This window comes from Grus americana, chromosome 18 (assembly GCF_028858705.1).
Source record: "Grus americana isolate bGruAme1 chromosome 18, bGruAme1.mat, whole genome shotgun sequence".
In the NCBI taxonomy this organism is placed as follows: Eukaryota; Metazoa; Chordata; class Aves; order Gruiformes; family Gruidae; genus Grus; species Grus americana.
The window spans coordinates 1,089,576-1,108,877 of NC_072869.1; the positions used below are offsets into that span (position 1 = coordinate 1,089,576).

General features: G+C 49.3%; 2 protein-coding genes across 5 annotated transcripts in view; one reads left to right on the forward strand and one right to left on the reverse strand.

Moving 5' to 3' along the window:
- NPTX1 (neuronal pentraxin 1) overlaps positions 1-19,302 on the reverse strand; it is a 193,396-nt gene that overhangs the window by 140,120 nt on the left and 33,974 nt on the right. The window lies entirely within an intron of this gene.
- The window catches only part of RPTOR (regulatory associated protein of MTOR complex 1), a 152,158-nt gene that overhangs the window by 120,134 nt on the left and 12,722 nt on the right, over positions 1-19,302 (forward strand). For 2 of the 4 annotated variants that reach the window (XM_054847001.1, XM_054847003.1), the window contains 6 exons: positions 536-646; positions 6,702-6,807; positions 8,928-9,042; positions 9,545-9,669; positions 10,930-11,034; positions 15,045-15,092. In XM_054847001.1, the coding sequence (XP_054702976.1) occupies positions 536-646; positions 6,702-6,807; positions 8,928-9,042; positions 9,545-9,669; positions 10,930-11,034; positions 15,045-15,092 (610 nt within the window). The remainder of the gene's footprint in view (positions 1-535; positions 647-6,701; positions 6,808-8,927; positions 9,043-9,544; positions 9,670-10,929; positions 11,035-15,044; positions 15,093-19,302) is intronic. The other 2 variants (XM_054847002.1, XM_054847004.1) reach the window with 1 other exon arrangement.

Here is a 19,302-nt window from a genome sequence, read left to right on the forward strand (position 1 = left end):
GGAGCAGCACCTTCACTTCTCACAGGGATTGCAGCGCTAGCCTGGATCATGCCTCTGAAGCAACGGCTGAAGCCTGGTTGAATGGAGTGGTCCTTCCGTTTTGTTTTTGGATGTCTTGTGCTTCGTAACAGAAACTCATGCACACGTGCCCTTGAGCTGAAGCTCTGTCCAGCTGTGCTTTATCCTCAATCACCTTCACCGCCCCACTGTTTCTCATGCCAGATGCTTGGGAGACCATCAGAAAACTCATCCAGGGACTTCATTTTGCTGATACGCTGACGCTCCAGCCCTGATGCCTATGGTAGCCTGATTATGTCTTGTGCTGTGCAGATGCGGGAGTCTGCGCGTTGCCAAAGAGTTAATGTAATGACAGTGATCTTAAAGCTAGATGTAAAAATGTCATATCCTTGGCAAGGTGTTTGTGCTTTTTTCTGCCCGCTGATGTTCTGAAGGCAATCTGGGTATCACTGCGTATGCGTCTTGCCCGTGTGAATGGGAGGGACACGGGTTAACATCCTGTTCTCTTTCTGGACAGACTACTGACGATGCCGATGATACCGTTGGACACAAAAGTTTCATTTCGGCTGCAGTGCAGACGGGGTTTTGTGACTGGAGTGCGAAGTATTTTGCTCAGCCAGTCATGAAGGTAAGAGTTTGTCATCTCTGTATGTGCTTTGTGAGTCGTGGCACCGGACTTGGGAAGCGCCGGTGTCCTGAGCGCAGGCTGCTGGCTTTCTCTCTTCTTGTTCCTGCCTTTTCCTTCGGTCTGGGGAGGGAAAGCAACGGACTGACTTGTATCGTGCTGCTCTGGGGAGCTGCGTGAGCACGGTGCTTGTAAAGCAAGAGGGAAGAAATGATCAGAGGGAGCAGAAGAGGTGGTGACAGACAGACGGTGCTAGGGAAAGAGCCCGCAACAAAAGCCCTGCACCCCACGGGCACATCCAAGAAAGAGTGTAAAAATGGGGAGAGGGTCTGCTGTTGGTCTGGATCCACCAGTTTTGCACAGCTGCAGGCTGCATTGCAGAGTTGTTTCATTGTAAATGTTGTGCTTGTCTGTATATTTAAATTGTATTATAGTAAAAATTAATTGATTTTTTTTTTCTTTTGTATTAAAAATGGAGTAAGGAAGGTCCTTTAGTCCAGAAAGGGCTGTGAGAGGCTGGAGAAGGAGAGGTGCTGTTTGCTTTCTGACAGTCCAGCTGGATTTTCTGGCTGTGAGGATGCTAAAACAAGCAGAGGAATGGTGGAGACTGCTGCCCGGGGTGAAGACCACACAACCCCAGTGGCAGCAGAAGGTCTGTGTCTCCACTCCAAGTTCGGCTTGAGTCTCCAGTGTGACCTGAGAGCTGTGCTCTGCTTACGGGCACCCTCTGTAGACACCTTTCACTTAAAAAGGGGAAAGGGATAGTGACCTGACGTCACCCTGACTGCATGGGGGAAACTTCGTAAGCATCATTGTTGTGTTTTATAGGGTTTTTTTAAAAAAAAAGTTCTGTTATGGCAAAGAATGAGGGCGGTAATGAGAAATCTCCACTGAGACTTCTTTAGAAGTGAGTGTGTTCTGGTAACTAAGTTGGCTTTATGTGAAGTGAGAGATATGCCGAAGCCTTGTTCTAGGCAAAAAATGAAACACAGCTCTTAAGAGATGGGCAGAGATCATCAGTGACTGGAAACAGAAACTGTTAAATTCCCAGAATCTTTTAGCCAGAGATCAGGTTTCAATCTGAAGTATGAAATAGAAACAAGCAGCAAATCTCAGCTTATTATAAGCAAACACGGTAAGGCAAGCCTCCAGGTACCTGGGGAGTCAAGCAGCACAACCGAACAGAACTTCCAGCTTAATTTCTTGGAGGTGTTGCAATTCCTGTGAATAATAATGCACGGTCGGCATTAATGCCATTACCTGAGCAACTCCACAACTGTTGTTTGTATCCAACCACTGATATTTAAAGCTTAATAATGAAGAAACTGTACATTTTCTGTGTATTTTTATGTGCTGTCTCATCCAAGAGTCGCCACTGAGCCATCCGTTGCCTCTCCTTCCAGTCTTTAGGCACGTTAAATCATTTGATGATGAGGTGAGGTAATTGCCCCCAAGTTTAAGGGTATCAGAAAACTAGTTCCCTGCCAGCGGGGTTCTGTGTAGCTTTGATTCCTTTAGAGTCACCAGGAGGAAAGACTGGATGGTAAAGTGGTTGCCTGGCGCTTCCTCGGCTGCTAGTGAAATTCTCTTTCTTCTGGTATCGTTAGCAGAACAACTCATTAGGACGTTCCTCTGGCCTGTGGGGCTGGATCGCTTGGTCAAGCTTTAGACCAGGGTTTTCTCTCCTCAAGATGAGTTTTGGTGTCTTGATTCAAGTCCAGAAGAGAGTACAAGAGGAGGAGGAGGAGGATGTTCCATCTCTTAGTCCTTATTAAAAGCATTTGTCTACTTTCTAAGGAAAGCTTTTCCCAGTGAAGAGGGGTGTCTTTATTAATAAAATAAATCATGGTAGACAGCCAACCAAAGGCAGGTTCAGTGCGTAGATGGGGAGCTTGGGGGGGGGGGGGTATGGGTTTAGTACTTCATGTGCACAAAACAGAGAAAATTAGGGGAGGAAACTAAAACCGCGGAGCGTTCCTGTAGTAATTCCTAGAAGCCAGGGAGGGGGAGTGGTGGAAACTGGGGGCTCCCCTGCACCCCAGCGAGTCCTGGCGTGTTCGGTGTCTCACCATGAGCATTAAGGTGCTGCAGACTGTGCCCCTGTGCATTCCGCGCCTGCGCTGGTCTGTCTCCAGCTTTGACGTGCGTGGCAGGAGCAGCACCGTGTAGGACAGTGATAATTTCCTATCCTTTCCTTTCTCATAGCTTCCTAAGTGTTTTCATTTGGAAATACTCACTGGCTGGGGTTTTCTGAGCACGGACTGTCCTCAACAGCAATGTTTTAGGTAAAATTTGAGCAAAACAAACCGTGTTTTCTAATAAAACAAGGAAGAGAATTGATTTCCCCGTTACTTCCGTAAAGCAGCTTTAAAAGGCTGAGTGGAGGGTTTCTGCAGCAAAAATTGCGTGTTAGGCTGTACTAAGAGGGGATTAAATGTATCTTTGTAATGAGAGTGGGTGGCGTGTGTGCAAGGGACGGGGAGAAGTCACTCCACGAGAACTTTGGCGTTTCTGGATTGCTGCTCGTGTAATCGGGCAGGACGGGCCATCCAGTAACTCGGGTCTTGGCTGAGTTTCCGCAGAGCGCTCCTTTCCTGGAACCGCATCCTGCAGCACCGAGGAACACGCAGCCCTGGCTGGTGGCTGCTGTCTTTTGGGAGCTCCAGCCTCATGAAAAAGGCAAAGAGTAAAGTCTACCAAGTACTGATGGAAGAAGATGACGCCGATGTTTAATTCCAGTGCTTCGTTTGGAGATGCTGCCTACCGTTATAAACAGGGAAAGACAACTGTTCCTGTAATGAATAAACATAAAATGACTGTGAGTGCATCTTAGTCATATTTAATTTATGATTTTAGTTTTGCTTCATAGACCTTGCTCTGAGAATGCTTTCACTGGAAAGATTGAAGGATTAATTTCCAGTGTAAATCACTGGCTCAGTTTCAAGCCATCATACCAAATTTGATTTATTGATTATCTAATCAAATGAACGGAGAAAGAAAATACTGCATTGTGAATTCTCAGTGCGCCAGGAAAAACAGATACCTGCCCTAGCTCTCATCTCTACAGAAGTCCTTCCTCTTCCTGAAAACTTGCGTGGCAAAGGCTGTTCTGCTAACCACAGGCGGCCTTGGACTGAGCGGCACAGGAAAGCCGTGCTGCCAGCTGTCAGGAAGCCCTGAGTCAAGGAGAGCGGGAGTCAGCATCTGTTATTTCCAGGATTGGCAGAACATGCAGGCAGGAGCTGCTGAGGATCCTGGAAGGTGAGAATTACATAAGGAATCCTTCCTGATCAGTCCCCGCTTTAACTTCAGCGCTGTGTCTTGGCCGTCGTTCAAAGTCCTGGTAGAGAAGTGAGCCTTCCGTGGAACTGCTGCGGTAACGTTAACCAGGGAAAAATCTGTATTTACTACTGGAGCCGCCTGCTGAATCTGCCCTGCTCCCCGCCAAACGCCGACGTCCCTGACGAGAGGGAGAGACAGTGTTAAAGAGGAGAAACTTTGTTGGCTTTCAGATGACACCGCTTGGTGGGAGGTTTCGGAGTTGTAATTGGTTTCTGTCTGAGCAGAAGCTCAGAGATGTTCGGAATCGGTGGTGTGTCATGATCCTCATCGTGCAGCACTACTTGTGACTCCACGGTCCTCTGGGAGCTCTGCCTGGAGAGCTGAGCAACAGCTGAAACCGGGCTGCTGGTTCCTGAAATGACTTTCTGGTGCTTAAATGGGAGCTGGCTGGGAGGGAGACAAGACGTGAACGATGAGCCTAAATAGTTCTTTTGAATTATAATTTCTGATTTGCCAGCCAGCAGCAGCTGGGCTGGAGGTCATGGCTCTCTGCTGCACGCACATCCTGATGTTCTCCCGTGCTTGTTTGTCACCAGAAGGTCCCTCGCGATGTGTTCTGTGGGGTTCACGTTTCCACAGCTTATTGCTCCCTCCTGACCGGATCATCCGTACCGCTCTGTCCTGCACGGAGGGAAGGGCTGTTGTTGCCTGCGCGCTCCGACTCTTGCTGCTCGCTGCAGTGACGGTCTGAGGGCTCGGCCGGTCAAACCTCCTGTTTAGCCACGGCACGGTAATTGCCCATGTCACACAGAACTGAACTAGCACGGAGCGTCTCTGCTAGGTTAGTTAGTTACAACACTTTTTAAGGGTAAGCTGAGCTCCACAGGGTTTATTTCATTAGTGTCTAGGGACTGTATCCTGAGAGGTCTCGTTATGGGAGGAATCTTTACTACGGATATCAGATGATAAAAACAACTGCCTGCTCAGGCTCCTTGGAAGAGTTAAGTTATTTTTCTTCAGACCTGAAAAGCCCAGCAACTCCTTTAATCTGATATTCTTTATCTGCTAGAACGAAGAGCGCTCTGCTCAGCCGCATAACTGCGCACTTCTTAGTCCTGAACTGTGAAAGGCGCTGGGTGCCTGTAGGAGAATTTACCGTTCTGCTCGTTCCTTCTCTTCCCCTGGCCCATTAGGTCTTCCTTTAATTTATTCCCAGAGAAGCTGGATTTTCATTAAGGTGTAGGTGTAATCTCTCTGCTCTTGAATCTTCTTTGATATATTTTATCTTAGGTTTGTTTATTGCTTTACATTATTGGTCATTTGTCATTGCCTTCCTAATAGATGTTGTATGCTTGAAAAATTGAAATAGTAGTGCTGCTTTTTTTTTTCTTCCCCAGGAGGAAATGTGGAGGGTGGGTTTCTTATTTTTTATTTATTTTAAAGAAGTAGAAATTCAGCTCAGTAACAGTTATTTTCCACAGTATAGTGCACTTTGAAGACAGTATCTAGTGACAGACAATTTAAATACTTGCTCATTCAGGAAAAAAGTGTGTGTCTATGTGGAAGGAGTTGAAGGTCTCTGTCTCTTCTGTCTCCCTTCTCCGAGAGTCACTCCTTCTGCAGCAGCCATCGTTGCCTCCATCAGAAGCAGCTAGGTTAGAGTGCTGTGGCTCCGCTCCTTGATAGATCCGGGGGTGTTTCTGGAGCGGTGGTGCTACTAGTCTTGGATCGTTTTTTAAGCATTAAATAGAAGACACATCACATGCAACTCCTGCAGTGGTTTTGGGGGTGAGATCACATGCCTTTGTTCCTTTGATCCTGTACTTGGACTCAGGGCGGGAGCACCCGTGGTCTCTGCCGGTCGCTGGGAGCAGCACCGGGACATCGAGCCCCCGGCCGGAGCTGCCGGTACCGCTGGTGCAGAATCCAGAACTGGCCTTCTGGCTGGAGGGCGGATTTTGCAGGAAGGCTGCGGTAGTGTGCCGAGCCCTGGAGCTGTGGGGTGGGAATAAATACAGTAAAATAGGTCAGAGCGGCTGTGTGCTGCTCCGGGGCCTCTCCCCCATTTCAGGTGGAAGTGTGCGTGTGATCAGACCAAGGTGACACGGGGGCATCATTTTCTTGCAACCAATTCTGGTATGGGGAACCGGAACAGTTGCCATTACCAGTAAATGTGATGTTGGTGGCATGAGCGTCTCGGGGATTGGAGAAGAAAGTAATGCCTTTTCTGGCCTGCAGTCCTACGTTGGCAATGAAAGGGGGATTTTAATGTGTCCTGAGCTTTCTGTCTCTATCGGAGCTGTGTTCTCTCGTTAATCTCGGGATTGCTACGTGATGCTGGAAAGTGCTAAGCAGAGTGATCTGCGTTGCGCTGAAACGGGGCTTGCGTTGTTTCGGGAGGAAAGGAGTTATGGGGAGTTACTGGTTCGGTAGAACGAGGTTCCTTGCCCACCCCACGCGCGCGGGAAAGTGGTGGGTGACCTGCGTGTGCGCGGCTCTGCAGGACCCCACGGCGTTCCCTTTGGAGAAAAGTGAAATATAGGATGGAAAAGGAGAAGGGGAAGAGGTTACAGATGGTGGGGAAGATTTGGATCAGAAAGATGCTCCAGTATTTAATAACGTAACATCCCATGAGCTCCTCCGTTTACTGCCTGAAGCTGGAGGCCCTAAAGAATTTGAGCCTGACAAGCGTGTGCATGAGTGTGTGTTACAATGGTAATTGGTGCAGTTTTGACGGTTACTGTTCTTCTGTGTTGTGAACATGTTGATACAAAAGATCCCAGAAGAGCATGACCTGGAGAGCCAGATTCGCAAGGAGCGGGAGTGGCGGTTTCTGCGCAATGCTCGTGTCAGGAAGCAAGCCCAGAAGATCATCCAGAAGGGTGAGTGATTCCCCTCTTGCCCACGCTGCAGGCAGCTTCCTCGAGCTCCGAGCACTGCGCTGAGCTATAAACCCCCCGTTAATGGTGACCCCATGCTGTCCCGCACGCTGGCAAGGAGCCTGCTCTCCCTCCCGCACGCAGGCGAGGCGGCAGGACCTCATTCTGCTCTGCGGTGCTGTGCAGTAGTGACTTGCCTTCCCCTTCTCAGCTGCTGCGTCTGTACAGCGGCTCATAAAGCGACCACTTTAGATGTCAAACGTCTGCCTTCCCCTTCGAAAACTTAACTCCAGCACTGTTAGAAAGTGACGTGGCCGGTCACAAGTGGAGTGCTCGGCCGGAGCGTAGCACCGGGCTGTAACCTGTCGAGTCCAGCGCGGGAGTGGAGGAGCTGAAGAGTAACGACTCCTTTGAAGGAGGAGAGAGCTCGCCACGAGAGCAGGCTTCCCCGCTTACGGGAATTGACAGCACATCCGATTTTCGGTGCGGTGTTGGCTCCCGCCCCCCTCGGCTGGCGGGCAGCGGCTGAGCTCTCCAGCCCTGCGTGAGAGCCAGAGCAGCCGGCGTGAGATCGATAATTCAGAGGTCCTTGACAACGCTATTGATTTACTATTTGGGCTTTTCCTCCCTGTCCTGTAAAGTTCAGATGGATGTCGTAGGTTAGGTTTGTAAAGGGGTGGAAGGCAGGATATTGTAGGATAAACTTCAGGACTGCAGCCTGGCTAGGAAGGCTCAGACGGTGTTTGATGTGGTCAGACGCCGTTTGGATGGCCGGTCATGGCAAACCGGCCCCGCCGAGCTGCCGGACGTGTCCTCCGGATGCTCAGAGGACATCCCAGCGGTGTCCTTCCCGTTCCCCGCTCTGCCAAACTCTGTAAATGATTGCTTACTCCTTATATCCCGTTATATTTTTAATACTTGTATGTGTGGCTTTATGTGTGCTTACACATTTCCCTCTCGTGCCTCAGGTTCGTGTTTCGTTAGCGTGCACTCTCCAGAAAGCTGATACGCTGGTTTTTATGACTCGTTATGCCTCTACGAGGCAGCGGTTGGGCTGGAATTCCTTTAGCACAGGAATTGATTCGAATATAGCGGAGCCCCACGAAGTGCCCTCAGGGACCTGCATCCTTCAGTGGCGTGCCTTGAGCAGCCGAGCCTGGGGAGCGGCGCTGGGGGGGGGCTCTTCTCGGCGTCCTCCTGGGAGCACCCCGAGGCAGGACCCCACGGGTGGGTGCTGTTCTCCCCCGGGGCGCTCACCGAGGCACGCGGAGCTGGAAATAAGGATCTCCGGAATGAAGAACTGCCCCAGGCTCTGCCTCCACCTCATCCTCTGGAGGTTTGCTGGGCTCCAGTCGGTGCAGTGAGCAGCTTAATGTTGTGAAACTGCAGAATATCATAAAGCAGAGTAATACAGAAATGAAACTGGAGCCCAGGAGATGGCTTGGGAGACCTTTTTGAATACAAAGAAGGGGATTTTTCATGCTTGCCTGAAGAAGTTAAATCTTTTTCTAGACAGTGTTCATATTTGGTTGCTTGACCTGAGCGACTAAAATGCCTGTATTCATTAAAAAAAAAAGAAAATGTGAAATATTAAAAGGAATTAAAATAGACTTACAATCTTTTAATGAAAATTAGATTAAATGGATGCATTCTAAAACAAACTAGAGCTGAGTAAATGTCTCCTGGGCTTACGGTTTTGCGTGATGAATTCATACTGTGCCAAAAAATTGCAGTGTCAGGGGTACCAAAACTGTTTGTGAATAGCAAACTGTTCTGAAGAAAAGATGGGAAAGGTCTTTAACCATCATTTAAATGTCTCCATGGAAAATATATTTTTCATTTGCAAATTAACCTAAAATTTAAAAGAACTGAAATGGAAGATTAAAGAAATAATCCACAAACTAAAATGAAATACTGTATTTTCAGTTGAAAAAAAAAGTTTCCTTTTTTTTTTTTTTAATTTTGAAAACATAATGTTGATTTTTCTGCCAACACAAACTGGTATTTCTCTGGGGAGGCGGAGGAGAGTGGTGCCGTGTGGCTCCGGGGAGCAGGGGGGATCTGAGCCCCGTCCCTCGGGACGTGCCCAGGCACCGAGCCGCGGCTGCCTCCTGTCCCCGCAGGTATCTCCCGGCTGGATGATCAGATCTTCCTCAACAGGAACCCGGGCGTCCCCTCCGTGGTGAAGTTCCACCCGTTCACGCCCTGCATCGCCGTGGCCGACAAAGACAGCATCTGGTAAGCGTTTCCCCGGGTCTCCGAAGCTCTCGCTGCCCTGCCGCACCGAGCGCCTGTGGTCGGGTTCAGAGCGACACGTCCAGGAGTGCGTACGGGTCATTGCGGGGTAGGAGTGCCGTACATCGTTCCTTTTGTTCTCCCTGCTCCCCTCCGTGGCCATCCTTCCCCTCTGAGGGCAGGGGGACGGGGCAGAGTCCCCAGAGCTCAGCACCATAGCTGTCAGCATTGCACCGAGTCCTTTTCTCCGGGAGGTGCTGGGTTGGAGGGCTACAAGTGAATCCCGACACTTATAATAGTTACTTACAATGGGGCTTTTATCCTATTTCTTTTGCAGAAGATTGACGTACATTATTAATAAAATTATGCCGAATAACAAAGGAGGAAAACAGATTGAATTGGTATCCAGTGTATATAATTTTTAGTTTTGCTGTAATGAGTAGATCTCTTTCATAGCTTGCACAGAGAACCAAGAACTGACGTGGGGTTTTTTTTCCTCCCACAGTTTTTGGGACTGGGAGAAAGGAGAAAAGTTGGACTATTTCCACAACGGGAACCCTCGGTACACCAGGATCACGGCAATGGAGTACCTGAATGGACAGGACTGCTCCTTGCTGCTGACTGCTACAGGTAAGTAACGTATTTTCCCCCATATGAGGGCAAGACTGTGGCGCCTTGACAGAATTCAAGTCTGTGTGAGCAGTTCTGGTCCTCTTGCTCTCCCCTCGGTGAATTTGGCCCAGCCTGAGCTTTCCCTCCCCGGGGGCTCGCCTGCCTGGCCTCAGCTGAGGAGGCATTTCCAGGATCAGACCTGGAAGTTGTTTCTGGCAGTACTGAAATACCTTAACTGCTTACGTAAGCGCTGCAAAGGTTCTCAAATGACTAACAAATCAATCACTTGCTGAAACTATTTCCAGTCACAGCTTTGTTCCGTCATTCCGAGTCTTTACCTGTCGTTGCGAGTTCACAGTCACCTCCTGTGCGGTACCTGGGCAATGCGATGTTGGCTAAAAGCTGCTGTCCAGAACTGAAATCGTGCTGCAAACAAAGTAGAAAAAATCAAGTTCTGTTACTTAGCTGTTTTAAGTCTAGAGCAGGCAGGGCTTATTTTAAGCCCTAAACTTCTCAAGTAGCTTGGAGTTTCTCTCCAGTCCCTATATCTCACCCAGGGGAAGCAGTTCTCTAGGATGCCCCGTGGCATCACGTAAGGTAGCATGAAGAGCTCTTTCCCATTCATTGGTCTGTAAAGCTGTGAGTACGATCTGTTTCTCTCCCCAGGAGCCATTCTAAACCTGTCAGTCTAAGTGTTTTCAATAGCTTTTCAAACTTCATGCTGAAACGTACAGGTTGGGTATAATTAAGAGAGGTGGAAGAGGAGCTGAGAGGGCCTTTAGGACATTTTCCTTTCAATTTATTGATTCTTAGCACAAAAGTTTCACAGATGGGGAACAAATTGAAAAATACACAATGTTCTTGAAAGATTTGCTGCTGATGGGCTGGGCTTTGATTCAGCTGCTTCTATGGGGTTGTATTTTGTGTTTAGTAGGGTACTTTTGTGGCTCTCGGCACCAACAGCAAGGAGGCCAGAGACAAATCCTACAGAAAATGAATGGGTCAAAGAAATGGAGCGACATCTAATGTCAGGTGTTACTCGAGGGAAGGAGAAAAGCTCTTCCAGAATAGTTCCCAGTAGAACGATGCTTTAGGTTTCATGGATGTGAGATTAGAGAGGAAAAACAACTCTAATAAAAGGGATTAAGTTCAAGCTCAGTTTTGGAGTTTGTGTGACTACAGTTCCGCTTCTCTTCTTCCTTTGTTGTGCGCGAGTCATTATGAACATTGCATCAGCAGTGACGTTGCATTGCGTTCTCTTTTTCTGTGCTCCCCAAGATGATGGTGCCATCAGGGTGTGGAAGAACTTTGCAGACCTGGAAAAGAACCCGGAGATGGTAACTGCTTGGCAAGGGCTGTCAGACATGCTGCCAACTACGCGAGGTGGGTCCCACTAAGTTTTGTTGGCGATGGGGGAATAATTTGTGATGGTAGGGTTTTTTCTAGGGATGGGGACAGTAAAATGGGTTTCTCACCTTCAGCCGTCGGTAACATCCTTGTTCAACAGTCTCTGCCTTCTGGAACAGCCTTTTGCCAGGTTTTGGTGAGGAATTACTTTTCCAGTTCTCACAAAACAAACCAACAAAACCGCAAGCCCAACACAGCAACCTCACACACGTACTGAAGAACAACCAGAGCAGCCTCTTGCTGGGCAGCAGAAGGGTACAAACTCCTTGTCCTTTCCAAGCTTCACAGCAGCTGGCTTGCCCAGGCGTCCCTCTTAACTGTGTTCCTAAGGAGAGAACTGTAGAACAATGGTGGAACTGGGCACTGCTCTGCTCCGTGCTCGTCGTGGCAGGAGGTTATTCCTCTCCTTTGGGTGGGAGAGCAGCTCACGTATTGCCTTTTCCTTCTGACGGGCCGCTCAGCCTTTGCACAGCTTTGCATGTTGCACCTGTGACCTCCCTTAGCCTGAGCTCAAATTTTGGCAATTATTCTTCGCTGTTTATTGTGGGTCAGGAGGTGGCAAGAGAATATGCAGTCTAAATCTGATGCGTGCAGAAGGACAGCACAGTTAGACATTGACCTGCTTGGAATATTACAAAAGTTGGATGGAAAAAGCGGTAAAAAGGAGCCCTGGCATCCAGCCATGCCCAGGGTGAGACCAGAAGACCAGTTTGAGTAACCCTGAGGTCTGGTTTAGGACATTAAAGGAGGTGGGTGTTTCGTCCTTCTGAGACCTGGTAAAGTACTAAAGCTCTAATGGTGATTTTCTGTGGCTTGAATATTTTAAATCAAGGCTACAAGTTTTTCTAAATGTGTGGTACTTCAATCAGCACTTGTGGGATTGATGCAGGAATTGCTGGGTGAGGCTCCCTGGCTTGTGCTATGCAGGAGGTCAGACGAGATGACCGTCGTAATTCATCCTGACCTTAAAATCTGACAGTTCTCATTTCCGAGCTGATGTGGTTCATCACAGGAGTCTGACGCGGCTCTTTGAGCTATTCATTGGATTTCACTAGTGCTGCCTTGTTGAGCTCATATCAGCTTTGTTTTCCTTAACACCTCGTGGTTCGTCTCTGGTGTTTCAGGAAGGAGGAACTGTAATTGAGGTAACTTTAGGCTCTGTGCCTCGCTGCGGCATGTGCACAAAACTGATTATAAGCTGCTGGAAGTTTGCAGCATACTGTGAAAATTGCCATGGTCAAAACCTGCTCTTTGCAGAGATGTCAGGAGAAGCAGGAGGAAAACGGTGATAATGCACCGAGTGGTGCAAGGCCTGGATCTCCTTGACGGAAAATGTCCAGTAGTCACCTCTAGTTGCCCTTTGTAGTGTCGTCCGGGTGGTCCCTATTTTTCTTGTCAACACCAGCTTTCCTGAAGGGGGCTGGTTAATGTTTACCGCCCCGGATTCAGGATCTTCCTTCCTTGGTGCTGGTAACGGACTTGCCCAAACAACGGGGAATTCCCCCAGGCTGCTCCGATCTTCAGCCTCTTGCTGCATCACCGGTCGTGTTCCGGAGGATGCTGACAACTGCCGACGGGACTCCTGCAGGCTAATTCCATTTTCCTGCCTTGCTTTCCACGTGCCCCTTACCAAGACATTTGCTGGTTGTGCCTTTCTCTCTACAGGCCTTTACTACAGCAGAAAGGATGTTAGCATCGATGGCTGACACTGCAAAATAGGTTGAGAGCTGAGGCGAGAGCTGATTTAGCTCTAAGAGTCGAATGATTTCACTTGCCAAAACAGGAATGTTGAAACTTCCAAGTCTGTTCTCTTCAAGATTTTTTTTTCTTTATCTTTTTCTTTCCCGTATGGGCTTAGGAAACCTGGCTCCTGTTTTCTTTGCCTCCCACCTTTGGAGCAACAGAATTAGGTTCAGAAAAAGAGGACAGATTTCTTTGTGGAGAGAGAAATAAATGTAGTCACTTCAAAAGAGCTATGTGGATCAAGTCCCCTTGGAAATGAGACTCCCTTGAACAGTTATCTTTTGCTGCCAAGACCGTAGTTGTGGTCCAGCACTGGCTCATAAAACTGAAGATGCATCTTTGAAGCTGCAGAACTCAGGAGTTTTACTGGAGTTTGTTTGCTCCTGCTATTGATTTCCTCCTCTCCTCTCCCACCCTTTTCCCCCCTGTCATAGTCATCTGTGAATTTAATAGCTTTCTTGACAGCAACCAGAATACTGACTTTTCTGGGCAGTTTTCCCACTTATAAAAGGAGAGGGGAATATGCAATACATACATACGTCCTTTGGAAGCTTGGAAAGCATCCCCAGGTTGTCAGAGTAGCGGGAGGTCGACAGTCAGGTCCTCAGGGGCTGCCTGAGAGCGGAAGCAGATCAGAGCGAGCCACAGAACTTGAACTTTTCCACTCTGTAAAGGACGTGTTTGTGTTGTGCAGCCCAAGGTAAGAGAAATGAGCTGATACGGCCAAGTTAGTGGGTTAAACTTGGCCCCAGTTCGTTGCTCTTAATAGTTGACTTGAGACTCAGGGTAGGTGAGTCTTAATTTAAACACAGGCAAACTGCTGTGTGGGCACCCTCTTTTTCCCCACATACGATCTGTTGATTTCGATCCTGTTTGGATCTGTACTCATGATGCACCAAGAAAGTCTCTCTCAGTCAAAATCGGGGTGCGTAAAGCAGCAGCGGTACCGGGTGCTCCAGCATAAGGCAGCGGCTGGGAATCCCCAGCGTGAGAGATGGAGGGGGCTGAGAGAAAGGCAAAACGCCTGCTAATAGCTTAGCGTTTCAAAAGATGGAGGAAAACCTTCGCGTTTCTATTGAGCAGCATAGGAAGAGTGTAAATCTGACGTGCTCTGAAGCTGTGATTTCTCAGCAGGAGGCTTTGGGAATTCTGGCTATTTCTATAGAAAAGGGTGTTGAGGGCTGCGGGTTGTGTGAGCACTGCGCGCTCGTGGAGCAGCACAGAGCCATCGCCTGGCGTCTGCACGAGGGCCGGGTTTGGAGCCGCTCGGAGCTGGCACCGCTGGGTTGTGGCGCGCCCGGGCTGTCTCCTACGGCAAGTGGCCGTGCTCATGCTTCTGAACAAAACCGCCACGTTTTGTATTGTTTCTTTGTGACAAAGGGAATTGAGCCATGATCCCCTGGTCAGAATGGCTTTGCCCTTTAAAGCAGTACAGTTCTGGAATTTGGGAAAATACCAAAGTGTGCCCAGCTGCCTCACCACTACCAGACACTGCTCGGCTGTTCCTGCCCGGCTCCTCGGGTGCTGCCGCAATGCCCGCGTTGTTCTCCCTTCTCCAGTCCGGCCAGGGGAACCAAGGGGACCGAGGGGCTCAGCCCCGTCTCTTCCTGAATACCTGGAGCTCCCTGTGATTTTCCAGGGTTGTCCCAAGGTGCTTCTCACTTCCCCGATTGCTGCCGTGCTCTCTTCTCGCCTAATGGCTTGAAACTAGCCTGTGGCTAACCTAAGGGTTGTTTAAATAGAGCACCCAGAAGTTGTTTGCGCGCTCTGTGTGCGGGTTAGCTATCCCCCGAGGTACGGGGCAGAGGAGCCCCCGGTACAGCACCCTCGCTGCGGGGAGCCCAGACCTTCCGCGGCAGAAGCCTCGTGTTCTGTGCTTGAGTTGTTTGGATTTCCGTCTGTCACCTCCTGATGCGTTTTACTTCAGAACGGGGAGCAGATCGTGCGAAGGATAGTCTCCTTGTTCAAGAAGAAATGTCAGGTCTGTGCTGTTGTCAGCCAGCCAGAATACTCGCTTCACACATGACAAGCGCCACCGTTGATGGCTTCCCAGGGAATGCTGTGATTGAACTAGTGCCTGCTCTCTGGATGGAGGCACGTGCTGCTCTTGGTGCTTCTGCTTCTCTTTTATGTGCTTTCCTTTAATTTGAGTTGCTTTCTCTAATCCTTTTTTAAGATTTGTTTTTGCTCTGGCTGACCAACTTACCCTTAGCGTCAACCCCTTAATCCCTGTCTTCTCACAGGTCTGGCCCGAAGGGTTTCAATCTATCTTGACAGAAGTAAACAGGGAGGTGAGTGCTTTCTTTCCTGTTACCTATGATCAGCTGGGGTGGGAAGGACCTCCTCGTCTGCTTCGGGTCGGTTGGCTGGTTGGTTGGACTTTTGTCATTGTTTGAATGACTGCTGGGTCCTTGTGGTTCCTGGAAAGCTTTGCTGCTTCTCCCTCTCCCGTTCCTTGCCTTGTGCCTGTGTCCATAACAGCCGTGAGAAGTGCAGGGAGGGTGTCCGTGCTCTCTAGGTAAGCGTAGCCAGCCGCTGGGGAAAGGGCATCTTCGTGTCAGTGAGCTTTCCGCAACGAGAGGAGGTTTGGGTGGGATGTACAGGTCTCTCCTTTCAGGAAGGTTTCAGAGCATCCCTGGACAAAAGGGTTTGAATGACAGGTTCCAAACCTGAACCGCCGTTCAGCTAATGTGGATTTTACTGGGGTTCATTTGTAATACGCTGTTGCTATAAAGATCGTCTGGAAAGGAGAAGCTGATGAATCTTTCCCAGGAGGCTTAGAATAGTGGACTTTTGGCAAGGCTATGCCCAATGAATTTTACAAATTCTGTTCCTTCACGTGGAAGGAAGGTAAACGAACTCCCCACCTCCATCCGTAGAAGCCAGGACTGCGCAGTGCCTGCAGCGCTCTGGAGCCTGGCCCCCTCCTCTGCCGCTGAGGTCCTCGGGGGAAACAGATGCCTAATGTGTCGGGGCATCTTTGTGTGTACGCACGTCCACGGGTGTTAATGTTGACGTAGTCATCTTGGGTTATTCATCAATTATTTGTATTTGCTGACTGATAAGAGCTGTGTGTGTCTGTAACGATTAATAGGATGAAGATGATTGCAGTGGGGTGTGATTCGGAGCTCTTTAGCTCGAGGTCTTTGCAAATCTCTCTCTCACTGTTCAGAGCCAGAGCACTGGGGTGGAAGTCAGCAAAGCTGATGTGTTGCCTGGCTCTGCATTTCACTCAAAATTCCGCTGGCAAACGGAAAGGCTAAAATTAGCGCGACTTGGCTGCAGGGAATTCCCCGCTCAGTAAACTGGGTGTCCAAACAGTTTAAGGAAATAGCAGCCACTCCCTGGCTGGATCAATACTGCTGATGCCAGGCGCTCGCCCTCTGTCCCCAGCACACAAATAACTGAATCAATAAAAAGCATTCACCAGCATTTTCTGGCCAGGTGTTCTCCTAGTGAAAAGTGCAGCAAAAGGATTCCTTCTCTCCAGCTGAAGAAGTCTTAAAAATGTATGAGATTATCTATTTGCTTGACAGAAAAAAACGTCGGCAATATTTAGATAAAACATACCGGTCAGTAAAGCACAGAAAATCTGTTCTCATTGCCTAGGCTTCTGTGAGGGACTTTTACCCAAAGAAAGGTTGGGGACTGTCTCTTCATTCTCGCATCGCTGGGTGTTGGTTGCGGGCAGGATCCCCGGGCACCCGCTGTGGTGCAGATCAGTGGTAACTCAGAGCAAGACCAATGGATTCGTGGTCCAGGTCACATCAGGCCACCGTGCAGGTCGGCCCGGGAATCCCCGAAGTTGGTGTGAGCACGGAGCAGAGCTGCAGCCGGCACGTTCAGCGCCGTGAAGGCTGCTTGCAGGAGCCTGGCGATGGATCGGTGTGACCCTCTGCCCGGGCTGCTTCACCTCCGGCTCCGTCAGGGCTCTCTTGGGGCGCCTCGGCACAGCGCTGCATTGCCTCCCCTCGGCATCATCGCTGAACCAGCCGTACGAAGGAGACGGTCTTAACGAGAGAATGTACGTCTGACCTGCGCCCACCTCTATCCGTCGCTGCCCCGTGGGGGTTGTTGGTGCTGATACATAAACAGCCGTAATCTGTCTTACCTCGAGAAAATTTACACTGATGCCAAGCAAGAAAAAATAAACACATATGTGGTAGCTCCCTGCTTCCCGCCTGCTCTCCTGCGGCTTCCGAAACAAAGTGAAAGACGTCAAATACCTGCTCTGCAGAAAAACCGGACCTCGGCCTCTGGAGGCTCTGCTCTGCTTTCAATATTGCTGACTCCTGGCAGGCAGGCAGCGATCCGGGGGGGAGAGGGGGGAGAGGCAGCCTCGGGGCGGTCTTAGAAATAAAAATTAGCAGCTTACTGGAAGGGAAGTTTCCAGGGGAGCTGCCGGGCCCTGGAGCTGCATGGGGCAGAGAGGAGCCTTGGCAGAGGGAAGGCTCCAGCCTGCAGAAGGAGCTGATCAAATGATCAAACTCAAACAGAGCTTATTCTGGAGAACAGGAGGGAGAGAGAAAAGTAAAGTGGGGCTTCCCACATCTCCCCGGGGTGGTATCTTGTCCTTTAGGAATAAGAAGTTTGGTAGAAGCACCTTATGTCTGGTCAGATTTTTTTTTATGGCAATAAAATAATTGGAGAAATTGCAGCTCCAGGGGTTTGCGTTCTTTTAATTGGATTCCCAGCATCACAGCTACTCTTCTCCCTCGCTGCGCTCAGTCCTTGGCATAAGACGAGTGACACTTTTTGAAAGGATGTTGTAGAAGTGAATGATGAGTGAGGTCATACAACCCTCCCACTGCTTCCTGGAAATTAAACCAGTGATGCACCGCATTGCTCAACCAGGAGGGCCCGTGATTAAAAATTGTCAGTCGGAATCCGAGATGCTCTTATATTGTGTTCTATGTAGGTATTCCTGATTTCATTGAAATGCCAAGTTACAGGTTGGCCACATTCCAGTGACATTAAAAATAAGTGTAGACACTCAGAATGCAGCTGCTTTCAACACTAGTGTTATTTATTGAAGTTTATACAAGGAACTATCCCATCCAGACAAATATCTGTTGCTCAGGGGGAATCCTGAGGGAACAGCCATAGGAAGTTACAGCTTCAAGATGTACACATGCATATGGCTGTTGCTACGTGTTCCCTTGTATATAAACTTGCAGCATGCAGAACTGTAAGTATTTGTGTTAAAGACACAAAAAAAACCCCAACAACCCAAAACAAAAAACTCAGGAAAAAAACCCCCTACAAACCTTTAAAAATTTATTTTCTCGAACTGTGGAAGATTTGTTGCTCGTTATCTGAGAACATAACATTCCTTACGGGAAAATTGTCATCTTGACTAAGGATGCATTAAAAGAAGCGCCTTGCTGGGATGGCCGTTTCTGCAATTCCTTGGCTTCTGAGAGTACCACAGTTTCACTGCTGGCCTTTATCAGATGGTTGCATTGGTGTCACAGCATTGCCCCCGTTTACTCCGTTTCTGTAAGTAGGTGGGAGCTTGGAAATAAGTATTTTGGAGGTGGTGCAAAACCTGGCTACGTGGCGCAGGCGCGGAGCTGAGCGCCATGGGTTTGCAGAGTGCGTTACCTTTTTGCCAGAATGAGATGCCAAACCTGCGAGCCAAAACACAGCGGGTGAACTGCCGTCTCAGCGGTGACATCCTGGAGAAGGACCTGTTAATTAAAAAGGAAATGACAATTAGTTTTAAGTCCCACGTTTGCTTCTCATCCCACAATACTAGGAATTTAACATACGAAGATGAGCCAATACTGTATCATTTCCACCATGAAAACGTTTGCCCATACACAGAGATATGCTCAGCTACTCGTGTCTCATTTCGTACTGCGAGCGTCATCTTTGAATTTACCGTTTCACCATCAGAGGAAGCCTTCCTTCCCTGCTACGTGCTTGCAAACAACTTAAATTTATGTGCAGAGGCTTTTCTTCTTTTCAGACACATTCGAATCCTGGTTTAGCGTTTCCAGTCGCATCCTGGGCTCCCCTTTCCCCCTTTCCTTCGCCCACTTCTTTGCCAGGGCATCGCCTGGGCTGCAGCGGGAGCGGACGCCTGGGGCTGGGCACAGGCGCCACCTCTGCAGCCGGGACCCAGCGCTGTTCCGGGCCGCAGATGGAGCTGGCCCCGTCTCCCAGCGGGAAGGTGCCGGGAGTTCTCCTCAGCTGTGGTTTTTATGCAAATATTCTGTGACTTCTGATGCCTGCGCTGTGTGGCGCAACGCGAGCATCATCCTGCACCGGGGCCGCCTAGCCCACCCGCGAGCACTGCGCGTCGGGAGCAGCACGCGTGGTATTTCGTACTCTCTGGAGACAATAAGGCGGCTGACGAAAGAAAGGGAAGATCCTTTGTTGTGGGAGGATCAAAATGCTGCACCTGCCCCTCCCAGAGAGCAGAGGTTATCCCTTACACGGACTGTTTAGGTTTTATGGGAAAGGCGGGAGCTGCATGGACTGCTTGAAGACCATGAG